At 41.5% G+C, this 22,680-nt stretch overlaps 1 protein-coding gene across 1 annotated transcript in view; it reads right to left on the bottom strand.

Annotated features, from left to right (window-relative positions):
• PIP4K2A (phosphatidylinositol-5-phosphate 4-kinase type 2 alpha) overlaps window positions 1–22,680 on the bottom strand; it is a 178,405-nt gene that overhangs the window by 63,867 nt on the left and 91,858 nt on the right. Inside the window, exons 2-3 of the mRNA XM_077896832.1 lie at window positions 3,539–3,636; window positions 2,156–2,252 (exon numbers count right to left, since the gene is read on the bottom strand). Coding sequence (XP_077752958.1) covers window positions 2,156–2,252; window positions 3,539–3,636 — 195 coding nt within the window. The remainder of the gene's footprint in view (window positions 1–2,155; window positions 2,253–3,538; window positions 3,637–22,680) is intronic.

Raw genomic sequence — 22,680 nt, 5'->3', positions numbered from 1 at the left:
AACCTAACAGGATCCTGTAGCATATGTCTTCAAAAGCCAGTTTCTGTGAAATGCAAGTGTAATTGATTTAAAAAAAAGGAGAGGGACAGAGGGAGGTACACACATGAGTTTCACATAGGATTCAGGTAGAGTAGATTTTCTTAGGACATCAAAGTTTCAGCTATTCATTCCTTTAAAGCCTTCTGTTTATTTTCATATGGTCTTGAAATGTACTACACAGTTCCTAAATAATGTAGAATCATTCCTTTTTACTTTATACAAACTTTTTTTTTTTACTACTCCAAAATTTATTCTTTAAAGATTACTTATTTTTTTCAGCAGTAAATTACAAGTCTAGGTTTGAATGCAACTCTTTCTCTTACACATGAGGCCCAAATCATGAGTGCTGGCACCACCAGTTTTTGTTTTTGTTTTTTAAGATTTTAAAAATTTATTCACGAGAGACACAGAGAGGGAGGCAGAGACACAGGCAGAGGGAGAAGCAGGTTCCCTGCAGGGAGCCTGATGCAGGGCTCGATCCCAGGACTCCAGGATCATGCCCTGAGCAGAAGGCAGGTGCTCAACCACTGAGCCACCCAGACCCCTCCACCAGTTTTTAAAAGCAAACTTAGCACCCTCTCCACCCTGTAGCACTTCTCCTCAGCCCTCTCCCAGGCACACCCAAGCCTCTGCTCAGAACCCAGCTCTGTGGAACCATCAGCCTTGGTCCACACAGGAGAGAATGTCACTGGCAGCCTGATTAACATTGCTTATACAAAACCTGGCAGTTTGGAGGCTTCGGTCAGCCTGAGTGAGCATGCAAGAAATTCTTAGAAACTCAGTAATGGGGCAGGGCAGGGCGGGGAGGTCCACATATCTTTAGGTAAGCTCAATTTGCCTTAGGGGCTCCGTTCTTTAAGGGAAAATACAGGGTAAGATGTGTCAATGTTCAACTTGTAAGGTCAGTCAGGGTAGCAATATGTCACTTAGTGCAGGATAGGTTAGGATTTCTGATTTGGGGCAAGTAAAAGAAAGCATTACTAAATTTGAAAGGATTTATAGTAAGTCAGTGCTCTCACAGTAAAATGAATGGACTGTCTTAAAAGCCCTTGTATCTCTTAACTCTGATTTTCTGCTCTTAAAAAAATCCTTGGGGAGGGGGGGTGGGGGAGTAGGGGGTACCTGGATGACTCAGTGGGTTAAGCATCTGCCTTTGGCCCAGGTTATGATCCCAAAGTCCTGGGATTGAGCCCTGCATTGGGCTCCCTGCTCAGCAAGAAGTCTGCTTCTCCCTCTCCCTCTGGCCCTCCCCTCTGCTCATGTTCTCTCCCTCTCTCAAATAACTAATAAATAAATAAATAAATAAATAAATAAATAATCCTTTAGAAAAATCCTTGGTTTTTACTTTTTTTTTCCTGCTGTTCTTACAAATCTGACTAGCTATATTAAAATCAAGTAACTAACATCAGATCCTTTCTTGGGGGAAGTGACCATGCGTTGGCACTCTGACAGCACCATGATCTTAATTTTAAAAGTCAGATTTGAGAACCAGGCATATATGGGAAGAAAAGCAACAATGCACGTTTTTATGTGGGGGGTACCGAGAGCAGACCACAGAGCTCTCCAAGCTGTGCCTAGGACTGGCAGGCTCCTCCTGCTGGTGACAACAGCTCTGCAGTCACTAGACCATGTCACATCACAGTGCACAAGGTGTGGCCTCTGACAGAATGCTGCAGACAAGAGTCAGCTTCGGCCAATTTGAAAAGTGGCAAATCAGAACAAAAATACAATTTCTCCAATTGCTAAGTGGCCTCTGCAAATACAGGAAATGCGAATTCAAAACACACATGCACACTAATACAGGCTGTTGACACATCTGATGGCAGAAATCAGGAGGAGGCTCTGCTGGCAGGACACTTCCACTGGGAAATGAGTATTGTGTAGAACTCTCACGTATATTCTCTTCCCAAAGAATACTCTTTCCCTACCATCTGCTAAAATAATTTTGATTAGAGGCCCCTAACTGAAAGAACCTTTTATTTCAGAAAGCTCATTTGCAAGTGTCTTATATAAAATGAAAATTACTATTATATAATTACTTGCAATGAAAAAAATGTAAGTCCTACTTTACAGACCAAAACCCATTTGAAACAAAGGTTACAAAAAAGCAACTCACCTGGAAATCCTGATCATCGATGCCAAACCTTTCCCGCAGGTTACGGAAAACCATCGGGCAGTATTCCTTAAACTTGAAGTGGCTTGGCATGTTTTCTCTGAAACAGGCATATTGTGGAATAAAGTTGAGATGTACAAAATGTTAGCTGGACTTAGATCTGCCACCATCTAGTTCCACATGTAGCCCGAGTGCCTGGAGCTCCCCACCCACAGAAGCCATGGGTGTGCTTCACAGAACCAACTACAACCCACAGTAAATCTGGGAGACACAAGGACAGACTGGTAATATTCATCTCTCACCACCTAGGGGCACTAGGACTGTATGACCTTTCAAATCCCAGCCACTCCTTATAGCCGCTTCCCCAGGGAAGAAGAGGTGGAAGGAGAAGGGGCCACACAGAGGGAAACAGTGAAGGACAGAGTAGGATGGGCAGCAGAACGAGTCACAAATGTGCTCCCCACACTCCTCCTCAGGTACTTGCGGATTAAAGCTTGCAATGCAACACTATCCCCTACTCCTTGAATGACCTATTTTATGCTATATATAAATACCACAATCTAAAATCACATAGAAAAAAAATCCCTTCAAAAGGTCAACTTCTAAACAGTATTAAGAGAATTAACACATCAGCTTCATATCAGAACAATGGCCACATGAAGAAATTTTGTAATTGATCCTCATGTGGGAGGGGTTTCTTTGAGGCTCATCCCATTCATTTAGAATTGCTTCCTCCTTTGTGTACATGTACATACACACACACACACACACACCTCTACTGCCATACTCTGTACACCAAAACATAGTAATTTGTATATGCGTCAGGTTTTAACCACCTGCCTGTGAGCCCCCTGAGGGCAGGGCCATTTCTTATACTTCTCTGTCCCTCCTGCTCTCAGTGGACAGCTAATACATGCGGTACTCCATTATGACATCTAAAGTGACATTCAGATGAAGGAGAAATATCCCCAATGCCCAACATGGCATCCAGTTATGTTTTATAAAAATGGACCTTAATTCTTTCTTGTTCTATGAAGTAGTCATTTCTGTTCATGAGGTTAATAAGTTTCGTAGAAGAGCTGAGGTCCATAGATGCTAAAAATTCCAAGCAATTTACAGCTTCAAACATTTAAATTGTAATGAGAATATCACTTTTAACATATAAGATATTCATAGAGAACAATATGCCATATGGCAAAAGGATATTACCCAAGAGGGCCTGCTGTTGCTTTTCTGAAAATGACAGATGGTTATGTTTATCACAGGATTAACTTCATCAGCAAAACTTTACTCCCACCCATTGACAAATAATGTGATTATAGAAATTCATAAAAATCACACTCCTGGCAGCCATGTCAGTCCAATAAAGGCCGTACTTGTACTTACTTGTTAAAAAGGTGATTGTCCACCTTTATCTTTGAATAGGCTTTGAAGTCATCTGGCATCAACATAACAGGAATTTGAACATGGCTCAGTTCATTGATCTAGAAAAATACAAAATAAATGGCACAGGTTATTACTACCTATGTGGAAAGTGCTTGACTTGAACACGGACCTCAGGAAGACAACCCGGTAGACGCAAGAACCTCCTGCCCCCCTTCCTCCTGCTCCTATCCCAATTCATCTCTCTTGCTGCCCTCTTCACTTCCTCTTCAGGCCCTGCCACTGACTCCACCTCACATCCAGCTCCACCTCCCACTCATCTCAGCCTGCTGCTGGGCCTGTGGGGGCCTCGGGGTGCTGTGGCAAGGGAGGAATCTGGAGGGTGAGCCCTCATGGCCAGCTCTCCCTGTTTCTCCCATTTATCTTCTCACTTCCCCTCTAGAGCCTCAGCCCAGAGCTCCTTCAACCACATGTCCGGGACAACTACTTATTGTAAAGAAAATACTATCTGAGAAAGGAGGCTTTTAAACTTCTGACATAAGTTATTTGTTGAATTGACAAATGTGACCATTTCTTTACACATCTGGGTACTCACAAAGCAACAATGGCATTCATGAGACCTCTACCTTGCTTATAGGAGCTATATTTAAAAGTTTGGGGGTAGGGCATGAATTTACCAAAAGAGCAGGCTTCACAAAGGAAGGGAAGGAGACATATGACCCTGGTACTAAGTAAGAAGGAGATACGTTTGAAAGGTGTCAAGAACAAAAGATGTGGTTACAGAAAACAAAGGGTTGAACCTGGGTGCCTGGGTGGCTCAGTTGGATGAACATCTGACTCTTGTTTTCCGTTCAAATCATAAGCTCAGGGTTGTAAGATTGAGCCCCACGTCGGGCCCCACACTGGGCATGGAGCCTGCTTAGGATTCTCTCTCTTCCTCTGCCTCTCTCTGCTAATACTCCCTCTCTTTCTAAAATAAATAAATAATAAAATCTTAAGAAAACAAAGGACTGGACCAAGTTCTGTCTGAGTTCCAGTGAATGGCAGAAACAGCTTTTGAATATGACTTTGAAAAAGTTGAGCTTTCTCTTGGGTAATTATTTTTCTACATTGGCTCCCAGCTATACCTCCCTTGTTGCTAATAAAAATCACTTTAAAGATTTATACTTCAGTAAATTGAAGATTCTCAGAAGGGTTCTTAGTTACAAAAACAAAACAAAACCAAACAAAGGAAAAAATGAGTTTTCTGATAAAGCAGAGTGGTTAACACATTGCTCGGTTCATAGAACGTAGAGAAAATCTTCAAGATTTCTTCCCCTTCTCCTTCTTTGCCTTCCTTTTCCTAAAAAGATTTTAATCCACAGGGAATTTGATGACTATCATGCAAGCATGAACAGAGCTGTTGATCTGAAGAGAAATACCAATTTCGACACTTAGTTGGGTCAAAGTAAACCTGAGGAGCTCAACCAAACACTTCAGCCTTAAATGAGGAGGACCCCTGAAAGAAGTAAAAGTCATCCCAACACCTGGTGGAAGTAAATGCAAATGGTGTCTGGGGAAAAGCATCCCCAATGCAGGCCTCTGAGCGGCCCACAGATTTAGTTCAACCAAATATGAGTTCACAAAGATAAATGAGAGTGGGATTCAGCTGAAACAAAAATTATTTTTAAGACTTCAGTTATTAGAATGATCAGCTATGGAAAAGAAAACAAAAACCGTATGTAAAATGTATTGAAGAAGTAAAAGATGGGCTGGCAAAAATGAGCAGACTATGATACTTTCAAAATGACCGGTCAGGTTGAAAAAGAATCCAATAAAACGTCTACAAAATGAAAACTATAATCGGTAAACAGAAAATAGAACAAAAAGCCCCTAACATAGGGCTTCGGCAGCAGACTGGATAACTGGTATACCAGCGGGGAGAGCTGGGGAAGTTACCCAGAATCTACATAGAATGAAAATGTCATATATAAAAGAATGGTTAAGTACGAAAAAAAAAAAAAAAGGGAGAGAGAGAGAGAGAGAAGAATGCTTATGACAGGGGGGTTGGGAGGGAGCTTACATGAAATCTTAGAGGAATTGAACAGAGTATAGGGAAAAGATAATATTTGAAATATGAGAATTTTGAGAATTTTCCACAACTGATGGAAGTTATACATCTACGGATATGTAACATACACAGAAGAGTCTAAGAAGAAATCCACACCTACATACACTATCATTAAATTGAAGATACCAAAATTAAAGAAAAGTGGTCAGAGGGAAAAGACAGAACACAAAGAAGGAATGACAATCAGGTTGACAACTAACTTCCCAAAAGCAAACCTGAAAGCCCAAAGACAGTGGTGTATCTTCAAAGTGAAAAAGTTACTGTCTACATAAAACCATTTACTGTGGCACAATATTTTCTTGGTCCATTATCTGGGTTCCTGGCACAAATCCAAAACCCTTGGAATTTCCAGAGTGATAGAAATATCTTCTGCTGTTTATAAGGCGCCCTTTTAGAGCACACGTGAATTTATGCTAATGAGGTGAGTCAGGGTGGGGCCCCTCGAGAGCCTCAGGATGGAGCTGGTCACTAGAATGACCAAGTAGGTATAACTCTGGAGCTTTCAGCCCTGCTCACTGACCTCGGGGAAGGGGTAGGGGGTAACTAGAGATTAAGTTCCATAAAACTCTTGAACAAGAAGTGGTGAGTTCCTGGGTTGGTGAATACAACCAAACACGAAGAGGATGGCACATGGGGCATCCATGGGCCATGGCACAGTTCCATGGGGACAGAAGCTCCTGTGCTTGGGACCCTTTGGGGCCTCAGCCAATGTACCTCTTCACTTGGCTGTTCATCCAGGTCTTTTATAGTATCCTTTATAGTAAAATGGTAAATATGCATTTTTTTTTTTTTCTGAGCTCTGTGAGCCACTGTAGTAAATCAATCAAACCCAAGGAGGGGGTCATGGAATGGCCAATGTACAGCCAGTAGGTGAGAAGTGCAGGTAACAGCCTGGGCTTGTAGTTGGAGTCTGAAGTCAGGGCAGTCTGTAGGACAAAGCCCTTGACCCAGAGGATCTGATGCCGTCTCCAGAAAGGTTGTGTCAAAATTCACAGCTTTGTGTTATTAGAAAAAACACACATGGGATATACCCACTAAAACTATCTTCAAAAAAATGAGAGGAAAATAATGGCTTTTTCATAGAAACAAAAACCAAGAACTTACCTACAAAGGACCTCACTAAAAAAATTTATGAGCTTTAGAAGCATATATTTAGACTGCTGAGATATAATTTAGAAAGAAAGTAAATGTGTATTTAAGATCTGAGATAGAAAAAGAATTTGTAAGCAAATAAATTGGTAAATAGGAAGATAAATACAAGTAAATATCACCTATATAAAGTAATAATGCTTAATTCATGGGATTAAATGAATGTCCATTATTTATGGACATAAATAAACATTGAATAACAATAGCATGTAAGTTGGGAAGTAGACAAAGTTACAGTGCCCTTGTATTGTTCAGGAGGAGAGCAAGATATAACTTTAAGTATTATGATAACATTTAAAAGGCAAACATTAAAAGAAACAGAGTATATAACTTCCAAACTAGTAGCAGGGAAAAAACAGAATAAGAAAATAAATAAAACACATTTATTTTAAAAAAAAAGAGAGCAAAGAAGAAAATATAAACACTGCAAAAATAGAACAAATAAAGTAAATGGTAGAAATTCATCTATCTATATCTATATATATGTATATATATATAATCCCAATGAGCATACACAAACGAGTGGTTAAACATAGACTGTCAAGATGAATTAAAAACTATAAGCTATATGCAAAAGAAATCCTAAAACATAACTCAAGAAGGTTGAAAGGAAGAGAAAAAAAAATTAAATAGTACCAAAAATTATTGGGAAGCTAGCTGACCTTTACCAATATCAGTTAAACTAATAATTTTAAGACAAAAGCATTATTAAGGATAAAGAAAATCTGTACATAATGATAAAAGGTTCAATTAGCCAGGAAGATAGGATTCATATATTAAGTACCTAATTAGCCTGGAAGTGTACAGCAAAAATCATTAGGACTTCAGGGAAAATGGACAACTCATTATTATAGAAGAAGATTTGAATATGCTTTCTGGATAGTTCAAACAGCCAAAAAATTAAGAAAGATACAGATTTTTAAACAATATATTGAACATTATTCATTCAATATATGCTATACACCTATAAATGCCAAGTAGTCTTCCAGATGCTTGAGACATGTGATTGAAAACAGATTAAGATGCCTGCCCTCCTGAAGCTTGTATCTGAGTGGGAAGTCAGCAAATAAAAGATACACTTAGTAAATCACTATGTTAGATATAAATTGTCTACTATGTTAGAAAACTATGGAAAAAAAGAAAAAGCCAGATAAAAGGGTAGGGAATGCCCATCACTGCATAGATAGGTGTCACCAAAGTATTTTAAATCAGGAGGGTTGGAGTAAACCAAGTTTTGGAAGAAAAAAGAGGTTTAACATTCCAGTGCAAAGGTCCTGGGGCAGGGTGTGCCTAGTACACCTGGGACACAGAGACCTCAGTGGCTGGAACAGATTACCTGAGAAGAGAAACAGTAAGAGTCGAGATTACTGGAAAGATTGGTTTTTTATTCCAAATGACATGGGAGCTGTTGCAGGGTTCCGGGTGGTAGAGTGATAACATCACTTAATTTAGGGCTTAAGAAGATTACTGGAGGGGTGGAAGTGGGCACAATTATAGAAGCAGGGAGCCTAGTGACAGCAGTGTAGGTAGGAAAAGGGATTTTTTTTAAAGTGGAGCCAACATGATTTCCTGAGTTCTGAATGTGCAGTGTGAGAAAGAAGCCAAGACCAAGTCCGAGGCCTTGGCCTGAGCAACGAGGGGGACAGAGCAGCCATCCTCCAAAGTGGAGAATTCTGTGTTCTTTCTTATTGCTTTTGTTTTCTGAATCATATTAAAACTGAGTGCTTTAATAATTTTTTTAAAAATGACAAAACGGAAAACATATGCAAACTACGAGGCTATTTATAACACACATTCATAATGTTGGGCACCGCAGATTCTCAAACCTAATGATTGGATTAGATACTACCACTTGCATTTCCTGATCCTTTGATTTTCGTGTGACACTTGTTTTTTTTTTTTTTTTTACACAACCGCTTGGCACCCAGCTTCCCAAAGATATCATGTCCTTGGAAGGAATGCAGTATGACCTAAGTTGAATCGTGAACTCCCTCAAGCTAGTCGTTTGCATGCTACAGATGCTGAGTATCGCCACATTTCTCTTGAAATTCTAAAATATCCTGTGGCACTCCCGGTAAATTTGCTGCAATGCCCTCCGGCACCCTAGTGCAATTTGGAGAGTACAGATATAAACAGCAGATGTTTAAAACAGCAAATGATAGAATCTAATTATAGAATAAAATCATCCGAATAATCCCTTAAAATTCACTGCAATGGATCATAACCTCTAAGTACTTTAGGTTCATCCCAAACACGTTTAATTATAACCAGCAGTTAATCCTTAACCTGTATAAACTGATGATCTCTAAGTAGTTTTCTTCAGGTAACTCCAGATCACCTGCATTTGTGCAAGGCCAAATTACAGTTCTGTTCCTTCCAAATTATTCCAAGGACTTAATCAGGCATCACTTTTAGTCTATACTATAATATTACGATCCATGTTATGATCCATAAAAAATGTATGAAACTGCCATTTCACAGAAACACAAAGCTGATTTAAAATACTACATTCTTGGGACATCTGGGTGGCTCAGTGGTTGAGTCTCTGCCTTTGGCTCAGGTCCAGAACCCAGGTCTTGGGATCAAGCCCCACACTGGACTCCCCACAGGGAGCCTGCTTCTCCCTCTGCCTATGTCTGCCTCTCTCTGTGTGTCTCTTATGAATGAATGAATAAAATCTTTAAAAAAATCCTATATTCTTTCCTATTCAATTTACCCAAGTATCTTAACTATTAAATAATTCTCAGCATGTCTGTGAAAAATCAGAAAATAACTATCTCTATGCCAGCACCGGAATATTCAAGCTTGAAAACAAGAGAATCAGAACTGAGAACCAAGTTTCGTGACAAGCACAATTAGAGCAAAACTGGATGACCAGTTTTTCAGTATCTTATGGAAACAAGTGTAAATAAAAGCAGAGAATGTTTACAGGGTGGCAAGGGGAAGCTGAGGAGCAATCATTTCATATCATTTTCCCCAAATTATACAGAAAAAAGTCAGGGAGAGCATAATAAATTATTCCTATCGTAATGTAGGCTCTGACTGATTACTGAGAAAGCAAAACCCAATCTGAAGTTGGAGCAAGCAAATCCCTGAATTCCTACACCTCATGCTGTGGGGATCTGTATTGGTAACAGTATCTTTTTTTGGAAGAAAGCAAGAAAAGAAACTTTTTGAATCCTTTCTGCTTTATAGAGTTCCTGCTCTGGAAAAAGTGCTGTGGAAAAAAAAATGAAAACCTTTCAGCCAAAATGGATCAGAGAATCCCCCAATACTCACTCACTACCCATCCTTTCATGAGCACACCACGTGTGTGTCTGCTCTGGGTTGGGCACTGCACAAACACCAGCCTTCACCCTCACGGTGCATACAGTCCAGAGGGGCACATGCCTTAACTGAAGAAGTGCACAAATGTAAAATTCTGGCAATGACAAGTGCTGGGAGAGAGAAGGACATCAGGCTTGGAGCAAGCAATGACAGAGCATAGACAAGAGCAGGAGTGACTGAAGGAGAAGCTAGACTTGAACAGAAGGCAGGTGGGGAGGGTTCCAGGAAGCAGGGACACAGGTGCAAAGGCCCTGTGGCAAGAAGGGACACACACAGTTCACTAGAGAAATAAAAGGCTAACATGTCAGGAATGCAAAAAAAAAAAAAAAATCAAGAGGGCACGTGACAGGATGGGGCTGAACAGTTTGCCTCCGAGGACCCTAAGAGGCTCCTGTGGAACTCCAGGAGAGGCTGGAAGCCTGGCATCGCCTGGAGACAGCAGAGACAAAGAAAGCAAATTCCAGTGACGCTGGGGTGGTAACAACGTGGAGTTGGGCGACAGGACAGATCCACGATTCTATTTACAGAGTCAGAGCACTTTAAGGGAAGAGTTCAGTTTTGAACTTGTGAAATCTGATGTGCTCTTTAGACAGCTTAAAACATTTTAAAAAATATTTTATTTATTTATTCATGGGAGACACAGAGAGAGAGAGGCAGAGTCACAGGCAGAGGGAGAAGCAGGCTCCCTGTGGGGAGCCCGATGCGGGATTCGATCCCAGGACCCCAGGATCACGCCCTGAGCCGAAGGCAGACGCTCACCCGCTGAGCCCCAGGTGCCCCTAGACATCTTAAATGGTGATGGCAGGCAGGCAGGTGGATCTGAAGTTCCCAGGGGAGGCAGGGGCAGGGACATAAAAATATGTGTTATCCGCATATAAGACAGTAGTTGTCCCTCGGGAGCGAAAGGCGTGAGCTGCAGAGTGGACAGAGAGGACAGGAGGGCTCCTCGCCGACTCGAAGAAGGTTAGCAGGGAGAGGAAGAGCTGCGGCGGCCACGGGAAGCATGGTGCCACCTCAAGGACGTGAGGACGGAGGCAGTCAAGAGGGAACCAGGACAAGGTCGCGGCTGACTGCCTCTAAGAAATGCGGAGTCCCCCCGGACGGAGCACCACAGGGTCTCTGGAGGCCCCGGAACGGGAGGCAGGGGAGGCAGGGGCAGGGGAGGCAGGGGAGGCAGGGGAGGCAGGGGAGGCAGGGCGACAGTGGAAGCCAGAGCGGGAAGGCTGAGCAGGGAGGGGAGTGAGTGCAGAAGCTGCATCGGGCTGGTTTTAAGTCTGGGGGGCGGGGGCTGGAGAGGGCGGAGGTGCCCGAGAGAAGGGCCGAAGCTTGCACAGCCTTCTGCGGTGGGAGCAGGACGGATCCAAGGCGAGCGTGCAGCAATGGGCTGTGGGGAGGCAGCTCCTCTGGCAGAAGAGGGAAAGGGACCGGTGTGTGGGGAGCGAGGGAGCAACTCCTCTCCCGGGGGGTGGGGGGGGGCTGTGGCCAAGGCGGACAGTGAGAGGCCGCAGGGGTGGGGTGCTCAGAGGCTTGGAGAGGGCACAGGGAACTGCACAGAGTGACCACGGGATGCGGGAGAACAAGTCTGAAGAGGGGGGCTGGGCTCCAGGGCAGAGGGGAGTCCACCTGTAGTCCGTGCTGGTTAACTTACAGGGAACCAGGGGAACCCGGGATGACATCCTGGGGGTGCCGCGGCCTCGGGGGCAGGTGCAGAGACCGACGCTGGCTGGGGTCCTTCAGGTTCAAGCGTTTTGCTAGTCAAGGGAGACGCAGAGATGGAACAAAGTGTGGCAGGGAGAGCAACGGAGTTCCAGGATAATCACTTGGAAATGGGAAGTCAGCCGTGGGCGGGGCAGCACCTGCCACAGAGCCAGGTAGAGACCCACAGGTGGGGAGAACTGCTGGAGGCTAGACCCAAGCGCTGCAGGGGCTGCAGGGGCGGGGAGCAGCGAGCCGCCAGGCAGGTGCAAGGCTGTCTGCCTTCGAGGGAGCGAAGCCTCGCGTGGCTCTTGACGGTGGGGAGATGTGACCAGTGTTTCATCTAAAGGTCTGGAAAATGCATCTTTTTAGTTACTGCTACAAATCCCAGCTTCACAAATCAGAACACGCCCGGACGCGGGGAATGTTGCACCCTCGTGATTAAGATTAAGATTAAAAGACAAAAGAAATGAAATGTAATTATCCTCACTTCTCGGTTTACACAGTCTCATACGATGAAGAAATTAAAAGAGAATCTTAAGAGATTCTCAGTCCCTCAGTTTGCAGATTACATCGTGTCCTGGTATATCTATTCCTTTATAGTCAAGCAGCAGCTCCATTCTAAGTTACATCAGATGGCTACTTCATGGGTATTTTATCTTTCTTTCATTCACAATGGCTTCCCATTTCCTTTGGGTTTCTGTTTTCCCCAGAAATTCTCCCTGCAAACCACTTGGTCAGGTTACGTGTAGCTAGATTTCATGATCTGTGAACACACTTCACAAACTGGAGGATCTACCATTTAAAAGCTTTTAATTAGTAAACATTTTTCAATAGTGTGCCCCTATATTATCTGCTTCTATAAGTTCACCTGTACACAATATCCATCAGTTTCACCAAAATGTATTAATTATAGGGCTGCCCAATAACTGAAAGACTATTTAACTTTCTGGATAGTCTCTCTTTTAGTCTCACATTACACAAACCGAAATATACCCTTATTTCTAGTTCACATTCTTGAGCTTATAGAGGTAACGACAATGAGCTGAATAAGGTTACATTAATCCTATTTCTTAATTTCTATATTCCACACAGAGCTTTGGGCTGTACACACTCAGATTTCAGGACATAATTCTTGGGTTTCAAAGTCTTCAGTGTGAGGAAACTTTATTAGTTTGGCATTCTATCTAGTCCCATAATTCCATTTTGGGCCCACCCCAAAATTGGTAGCAAAACTGATGTTATCATTACTAGTTTACATCTGCTATTATTAGTATTTAACAAGGCATTTATACTTTTTTCTTTCTTCATAGATACCTACATAGGGAACACCCATACACAGTTATATGCTACATAATATCCCTGAAAGGAAATAAAACAATTTTGTCAATCCTTAGGACTCTGAAGGAAGGAATGACACATACCTCCCAGAGAAGTTAGCATACATTATGAAATCCAAATAGTTTTAAATTTATGGAGATAAAAGTGGTTTTGGAGTTTATTAAAATTTTATTAGGTTAACAATACAGTGAAAGCACTAGTTATATTATTAAGGCCACATTTAAGGTTCCTTGGGTTGCAAATACTTAACAAACTCGTAACAGAAGTGCAATACCACTTTTCACCAACTTGTGAAGTACTTCACAGTTGTCAAACCATTTTGGCAAATATTTTTTCATTTTGTAGGTATACTGATAGTCACATTCATAGCCCTATAAAACTCAAGGGCATAAGTACTGCAAATACTCCCATGCAGACAGACTGCCCTGGGAAGAGCCTCATATCCATTTATGCCATGTCAGTTGCCCCGAAAACAAGAGAGGTGTGGACCAGCTCTGCTTTTCCACTTAGCCACTGGGCATCTATATGGACAATGCTGAGGCCCAACATGAAACATCAAATAAAGAAGCTTTGTTGTCAGTCTCAATAGAAACCAAGGCAAAGGGGTCCAAGGAGGGTTAGTACCAAGGTTTAGTACAAGGTGCCCATATATGAATCAAGTGTGGGGGAGAGAGAATGTAGAGGGGAGAATACTGATGGGCATTGGGTGGCAAAAGAGGATGGGGAGAGCTTCTGAGGTCTCTGCTCAGCTTTGCCTAACTCACTTTAATACTTAGTATTCACCTTGCTGCTAATACTTGGTGGACACCTGCCAAGCATCCTATTAAGCACTTCAGGTACAGTATCTTACTGGATCCTGACAGCAGAATGAAGTAGATACTATTATTATCCCCATTTTGCAGATAAGGAAATTGAGGCTTAGTGAGATTAGATAAACTGACCCAGCCTGTCTTGCTCAGGCAACTCACTTGAGTTACCTCAAATACAAAATTCAGACAGTGGGATTAATAAGATCCTTTGGAGCACCTGACAACCTATAAAGGAAGATTCATGGCAACTTCATAAGATGTCCACCTTAGGGTCATGAGTTCAAGCCCCACACTTGGTGTAGAGCTTACTTAAAAAAAAAAAAAAAATCCACCTGAAATAAAGTCTTCTGTTGTGCCAAAAATTTCTAAAAGATTCCCTATCTTTTTTTAAAAAGGGAATAATTAAATAGATGTTTTGAATAAATGATTAAACATGTTTAATTGAATTTGCACCATGGTCTGCTACAATTTCATCAGCTATGATTTCAATAAGTGCATTCTAAATTTGGAAAGACCTACTATCAGTGAAAAGTTATCATTCTTCTGACATTCCTTGTCATTTCAAAAAAGGGAAAATAGGGATCCCTGGGTGGCGCAGCGGTTTGGCGCCTGCCTTTGGCCCAGGGCGCGATCCTGGAGACCCGGGATCGAGTCCCACGTCGGGTTCCCGGTGCATGGAGCCTGCTTCTCCCTCTGCCTGGGTCTCTGCCTCTCTCTCTCTCTCTCTCTCTCTCTCTCTCTGTGACTATCATAAATAAATAAAAATTTAAAAAAAGAAAAAAAACAAAAAAGGGAAAATAAATATTCCTCAAAGCTCCATTAAATCACAATTATAAACAGTATCCTTGAAGGATATAAAATTGATTTCCAAAGCAATTATTTATTAAAGCAAATTATCTATGTTTTCCTTTATGAAAAATTAGATTAACATATAGTATAGTAAAATTTATGTGGACTTTCCCTTTTAAAATATGGACTGACTCAGAAAAGTTATCTTGATTCCTCTCCTCAGAAAAAACATTCAAATGTACTATCCCATTCAAGATACCTCCTACGCTGCAAAACACAGGTTTGCTTTGGGGGGTCAGATCTGCGGATTGCAGTTGTTATCATTCCTGCAGATATAACACTGAATTCACACTGGCAAGAAAACAGAGTTTGCAATTAAGCTGCAAAAAAGTGGGCATAATAAATAGTTACCGGACAAGGAATAAATAAGACGCAGCTGGTAATGATTCTGAAATTAAGACATACAGAGGTGTTCCCACAAGGCCATTTCACACTGCAACATTTAAAGGATAAACGTCACTATTTTCTATGATCTGTGAATCGAGCAAAGACTATGTTCATAAATTGTGAGGTCTTATTAATGACAATTAATTCAGATATATTCAGCCTTAATACTATGTTTCCAGTCTTATACATAATTAGTAATTGGTTTTCACTCAGTCAAGAATCAACAAAAAAGATGCCCCATCCACCAGAAGAAAACCTCTCACATGGAGACACTGAGATATTTATTCTGATGATAGACAATTCACTACAGATTATGCCATATTGAGGTGAAATAGGAGGCACCCAGCACATGAATCTGAGGTTACGCTGCTGTGCATAAAGGTGGTGGGTGGGAGCTGTTTTCAGAGTGGCACGTCCACCTAGGATTGGGGCAAGACGGGAGATGGAAAGAGTGAGAATTATCTTAAAAGGCCATTTATCCTGAGGCACCTGGGAGTTTAGCCCGATAAGCATCTGACTCTTGATTCCCACTCAGTTCAGGATCTCAGATCCAGCCCTAGTCAGCTTAGCAATGCGGGAGGAGCCTGTGTAAGATTCCCTCTCCCTTTGCCCCGCCCCACAACCAATCACGCATGCATGCTCGCAAAAAAAGGGGGAGGGCAATTTGTCCCTTTACAAAAATCTCAAAACACAGATTGAAGGGGGCTTACTTTACCTTCTCCACAACTTTCCTACCACTTAACTATGAGTGCATATTTAAAAACAGATATTGATAATAAAAATAAAGTAAGATGCAGGGTGATAATCCTGAGCAAGATAAACCCAAAGGGCTCAAGGGCAGTAAGGACCCAATGGGAAAAGAACCTGATGCATAACTTGACATGACTACTGTTTTGGATACTCTTTTAATTTTAATTAATTTCATAGGGAAATCAAATAATAAATATGTCAGATTCCCTAGACTTTACAAATTTCACAATTGCTTCTGGTCTACAAAAGGATCCTGACTTCACAATTATAAAAGTGGTACGAGTTCACCATTAACGTTAAGAATGTCTTCTTCCCCTTCCATGTGTCCTTTCATTTCAGTGTGCGAAGATAGATACTTTCCACTTACTGGACTCATCCTTAAAAAAACAAAATCCCTTTGTGACTCTATAGTTAATAAGCATAGAAGGATCCCATCCCACCAAATAATTTAAACATTTCTGACCTAGGGTTCATCAGCTTTCAGATGTGAACAAGTAGAAAACTAAAACTACTTCTACGGGGTTAACAGTGTTCCCAAAACTGTCGGAATATATAACAGCTGGAAGTCCTGATGCTTGGAATATATCACAGCTGGAAGTCTTGATGCTTTCCGTTCAGGTTCCATAAACACCAGAGGCATTTAAATGCAAACCAGAACTTTCGCTGGTTCTCCCCAAAGGTATACAAAATGACCTCAGGTGCATTTCTAAGAAATATTTTCCATAGCATGACCAAGGAAAGGTCATCAAGATTATACATGTCCCTCCCCACGCTCTTCTGCAGAGCCCTCGGCGCTCACTACCTCTGGGGAGGGTGGGGAGCAGGAGCTTGGCAAGGAGCAGTGGAGCAGAGATATAACTTTGAGGGTTGTAACAATAAACTTTAACAGATTAGGCAGACTGCTTAATAGACAGAATTGCCCAAATGAGGGGCAATACCTATTACCACCCTTTCCAAATGCCTGAGAGTACGCTTCTAAAAACTTATTACATTTATTGGTTTGTAAAATGGGGATCTCAGCAGCAATTTATATACTGAAGCTCATATTTTGTAATTAAGATAGCAATCATAATGTCCTTAGAATATAAAATATCATAAATAATCATAAAAGTTGTTTTACGATTCACTTTTGTTTAATTTGCCTTTCTTTTACTAATTTTCATAGGAATTTTGGAAGGGGGAGAGGGAGATTACCTAACTTTTTTTAATGTCCCCGTTTGATACCAAACTTGTAATTTCTTTTTTTTTTTAATTTCTTACTCCCTATTGGAAAAACACCCATTCACTTGAGCATCAGCTATCAGTTGGAAATAATTTTATAATCTTGTAATGAATACAGTTTGAAATAATTAAGAATTTTATTTTAAAGACTTTATTTATTTATTCACAGAGAGAGAGAGAGAGAGAGAGAGAGAGGAGAGAGAGAGGCGGAAGCAGGCTCCATGCAGGGAGCCCGATGTGGGACTTGATCCCGGGACTCCAGGATCACGCCCTGGGCCAAAGGTAGGCTCTAACCCGCTGAGCCACCCAGGGATCCCAATAATTAAGAATTTAAAAAACTGAGATCTCAATATGACTCAAGCACATAGCCTGCACTTGGAATGGTGTGGCTCTCATTATAACTTAGACTGCAAAATGAAAAGCAATTACAAAGTTCTGAGGTTTCAGAGAGGCAGCAGAGCAAATTAGAGTCAATTACAGAGGTAGGAAAAAACAGACAGCTGAAAATGTTTGTGAAGTGTAATTTTATTTGTCTTGAGGCAAAAGGTCAATTTTCTACAGCTGTTCCATCACTATTCATTAAAACTATTTTTAAAAAGTTATTATCTTCTTATTTGCAGATAAGGCAAAATAAAAAATGCAAGCATATTTTAATTAAAGCCTTCTTGTGAAATGTGAGCTACCTTCAAATGTCTAGAAAATAAATCCTTTATTTTGATGAGCCAAATAAAACTGTTCTGATAGCAAAGCTGAGTAGAGACGCAAATCAAAGCACAAAGGTCTGTCATTCCAACATCTATAAACTCAAAAGCCCAAATTAACACACTTACGGGGATTTTTCTGTTGAACAAGGATCATTAAGTCAATCTTTTGATAAATGGCTACTTGACTAAAATTAAAATGTCATCAGAAATATTTAAACTCTTGCTTAGAATCTTAATTTATAACATAGACACACACTCTACTATACACCATCTGTCAACTTGGTATCTGCAAGCTCAATCAGACTTCTGATGGGTGTTCCTCACTGGCTGGCCCAATGCCAACTTCATCCAAAAGAATGAAGTCATGTTAAAATTTTACCTCTCGTGAACCAAAGAATCTGACATGAAACTACTGAATTAAGGCCAAAAATTTACAGGCTTTTACAGAAGTAATATTGGCTTTAAAAAATTCAAGAAAAATGTTGCCAATGAAAACAAGATCTTGCAATGTGAATGTGGTCTTGGAGTCAGGAGATCTGTGATAGATCTCTAATGCCACTTCATCACTGCCTAACCTTGAGCAAATTGCTCCAGCTCTCTTGATCTTGCTTTATACTTTGAAAAATGAGTTCAAGAAGACAAGAGATTACAAATGATGTGTTGTTTGGCCCAGACAGTGATTTAGAAAATGCTTGAATTAATTACCAATTTTTTTCAGACTTGAGAAAATTTACATCCAGATTTGGATTTCTAGCTTCTTTGAAAAACAGGAAGATCTGGCACCTTGCCTGGCATCATCTGGTGCTGAGTACCAGTGGGGATGCACCCGCTAGCTGGGCACAGCTCCCACCATTCCCCATAGTCACCAGCCTAGATGACCTCATTCATTCTAAGGTTTCAGCTACCACCGGGCTCTAGTCTCTGCATGGGAGGCTGTACCACAAATAAAAGTGAATCATAAAACAACCTTCCACAGAGATTCTCTTAATTCCTAGAAGAAACTGATGACCTCATGAAGTGTTTTGCTTGTGTGGATGTAGGAGGAGAAGGACAGGTATCATGAGAAGCCCACAGCTCCACTAATATAATTGAGGACACTGTATGATATTGATCCTTCATTGAAATAGGTGTAAAGATTTGCAAGAGATGCTAAGCTGAGGTGGTTCCTCTGCAGCTGGCTGTAACCATGCCTTCAGCCTGTCTCCAGAAGGGAACTGTGGTTGACACACAGGACAGGTGCGATCAGAAAGACATGAACCATGTGGAAATGACATCATTTGAATTCCTGGGCCCAGTGGATCTTAAGGCCAGTCCACCCCTGCCACCCATCCCAGATACCCAAACCAACCAACTCTTTAATAAAATTAGTGCAAGTTAGGTTTCTGTCACTTGTGACTGAAGACATTCAAATACAATACTCGTATACTTAGTCAAGGTCAATGAAAACAAACCTCACTAGTCTGGGGGCATGAACACTAGCAATGACAAAGCACTCCAAGAAACTGGTCTTGAAAGTTTCCAATGAATAAATGTTACTTTTTATGGTCAGATATCTAATATGCCAAAATAATTTAATACTTCCTGATGTCTTTTTGTACATTCATACTGCATTGAGAACATCCTAAGTATACAGTGTCTTTGGTGGACTGTGAACAAGAAGCTTCCATAAGGTACTGGAAGATACGATGCTGACACAATTCTGGCAGGAGGCCCTAACTCCCACACCTCTCTGGGAGCACGGCCTGGCTGACTACACTGAAGAGGGGAGGGGTTCGGTATGTCCCACTGGCCTACCCAGGGAGAACCAATCTGCTGATAAAGAAAGTAAGGAGAGACGGTCATACATTGAGAAGATCACTCACACACATGATCAATAGAACCCACAAGATGAGTAGGAAGGAGATAGGCATGTATATAGTTCAGCCTTTTTTCTAAAAAAAGGATTCCTTCAGCAAACTTCCTAGTTGGGAACGAACCTATATTAAGATTCCAGAAGGGAAGCACTGAATTCCTGATTCTGTTGGGGTTGGCCTTTGTTTTTCTTTCCATGAACAGAACAGAGGGTCAGCTTGTTTTATTGCACAAGAAAGAACAATATGAGGAAGGTTACCATTATGCAGTTTTTATAGCTTTCCTGGATTCCTGTTTTAAGTGATGAATTGACCATGCATTTTTATCTCCTTCCCTTCCAGAAACCCTGCTAAAATGACAATAAAGAAAGTTAGAGATGGAAAAAACAACCCTGACCAAAAAATAAAAATAAATAAAATTGGAGAGCAGACCACAGAAGAGGAGAAAATTTCAAATACTTTTTAAAAGACAGAAGATGGGGGTGCCTGGGTGGCTCAGTGGTTGAGCATCTGCCTTCGGCTCAGGGTGTGATCCTGGGTTCCTGGGATCGAGTCCCACATCTTGCTCCTTGCAGGGAGCCTGCTTCTCCCTCTGCTTGTGTCTCTGCCTCTCTCTCTGTGCCTCTCATAAATAAATAAATAAATAAATAAATAAATAAATAAATAAATAAATAAAATCTTTAAAAATAAATAAAAGAAGATGGAACACTGGTAACTGTTGTCAGAGGAGAGTTGTACCTAAATGTCACTGGCCCCTCTGCTCTCATAGACGCAGAGGCCCTGGAGACTGGAGTTCTGGTGGCAGAGAGTGTGTTGCCTGTTGCCAACCACCAGGTGAGACAGGGGAATTGTTTCTTTAGAGAACTGAACCCAAGAGGCTTCAGAGTTGGGAATGCCAGGCACAGAGCAGGGCAGGCTGGGGCACAGGACCAGTGGTAGTCTCCATGGTCACCCCTGGGACCTCAGCCCCCACCCTCTGCTCTGCTGCCAGCACATCTGGCCATTCCCTGAGGACACTGATGCTGGAGGCTTCCCCTCAGGAGAAAGGCCCCAGAGAAGATTCTACAGGTGGGCATCTAGATGAAGGCTAGATGCTCCCCAGCTGCTTTCACCTGGAAGCCCACTGGCCAGCAAGCACTGCCACTCCATCTACACAGAATCTGCAGTCTCCTCGGTGCATCCCTAAATTTGAATAGGATAGCCATGAACCACCAGACAACTGAGGAAAGCTTCTCACGTGAAAGAGGCACTCAAACAAATCTTTAACTCTTGCAGTGATATTTCACACCAGAGGGGCACTTGGGTGACTTAGTGGGTGAGCATCTGCCTTTGACTCAGGTTGTGTTCCTGGGGTCCCGGGATTGAGTCTCACATCGGGCTCCCTGCATGGAGCCTGCTTCTCCTTCTAGGTCTCTGTCTCTGTCTCTCTCTCTGTGTCTCTCATGAATAAATAAAATCTTTAAAAAAATACTAAATTATCAAATTCAGTAGTTTACTAATTACTCAAAATAACTGAGACATAGAAGGTAGATACTATTACTTTCACCAAAAGCTGTGTATTATTTCAACCAAAACAGGTGAGAGTGGAAAAGATGAATGAGAGCCACAGCATCATCTCTCATGGCAAACGTCAACCAGTAATATTTACAATTGACAAATAAATGTGTGGAAAAAGGATGCATCTCTTACCTAGAAATATAGAGGTAAATACCAGGGTTAATAATTATTAAGTGTACCTGTGTACTAATATGGAAAGTTCTCTAAGAAATAATATGAAGTGAAAAAAGCAAGATGTGTTTACTGTGCTCCCATCTAGGGTTTATTTTATTTTATTTTTTTATTTTATTTTATTTATTTGAGAGGGGGAGAGAGAGAGAGAAAGAGAAGCAGATTCCTGGCTGAGCAGGGAGTCCAATGCAGGGATTGATCCCAGGACCCCGGGATCACAACCTGAGCCAAAGGCAGGTGCTTAACCAACTAAGCCACCCAGGCAGCCGCCCCTTAGGAATCTGAGAAAGGTTATACATGCTCATATCTGTATATGAAACTTACAGGAAGCACATAAAAACTGGAGGAACGGATTTGGGGATGGAGGGTGGGGGTGAAGTTTCTCACATGTTGTTTTCATAATAATGATGGAGGGAAAACCAAAGTGCTCATGAAGCATCTAACCCAGGGGCATATCACGTAACTACAAGGCAATGGTCCCCAACAAAGGGTGCGTGCTCTCAGCAAAGAGAAGGGCAAATTTCTATTTCTATTTATTTTACATCAGAGAAGACTAACCTCTGTAAACGTATCATACCTCATCAGTCCACACGTCAGTCATGAGCTGTAAACTCATGGGTATATGGTGGGCACATCTTGCCTTTGTCCACATCCAGGGCATCACAGCCGACTGCAGTTGACATGTGCCCAGCTGAGCGGGTTTACAGAACACGTGTCTGGTTTTAACTAAGCTAAATTAACCCTCACAGAACAGACACGTGCTGAAAAAGAGGCCTGTAAAGAACTACTGAAGCTAATACTAAAAACCCAAGCACCAGTTAATAAGAACGTGGCCAACCTAGCAGAGAGCTGAGCTCCTAATGCGTTTTCTCTGTTGACCAAATCATGAGGTCAAGCGTTGATGATTTAATCGGGTATGACAAGAGTAGTTCAAAAACAATTGAAATTATTGAGAGGACCATTTAAAATGTGGGCTCCCATCCGTTCTGGTTAACTGATATAAATGTACTTCCCTAAGATATCTTGAGATATTAGCTGGTGATAGCCTAGTGCTATGGAAATTGGCAAGTCATTTCAAAACTGAGAGCTCAACCTGAACACAAACATCTATGGTTATATATGCTTAACATCATGTAGTGCTAAAGTAGCAAATGTAGCACTCCTCAAAATGTTTCTAATTTAATGATTAGTGTACAGAAGCTCCTTTCTAGGTTCCTTGAGTAGC

The sequence above is a fragment of the Canis aureus genome, chromosome 5 (assembly GCF_053574225.1).
Source record: "Canis aureus isolate CA01 chromosome 5, VMU_Caureus_v.1.0, whole genome shotgun sequence".
NCBI classification, from domain to species: Eukaryota; Metazoa; Chordata; class Mammalia; order Carnivora; family Canidae; genus Canis; species Canis aureus.
Note: the sequence above shows the minus strand (reverse complement) of the source record. Positions and strands in the feature narration are given on the sequence as shown.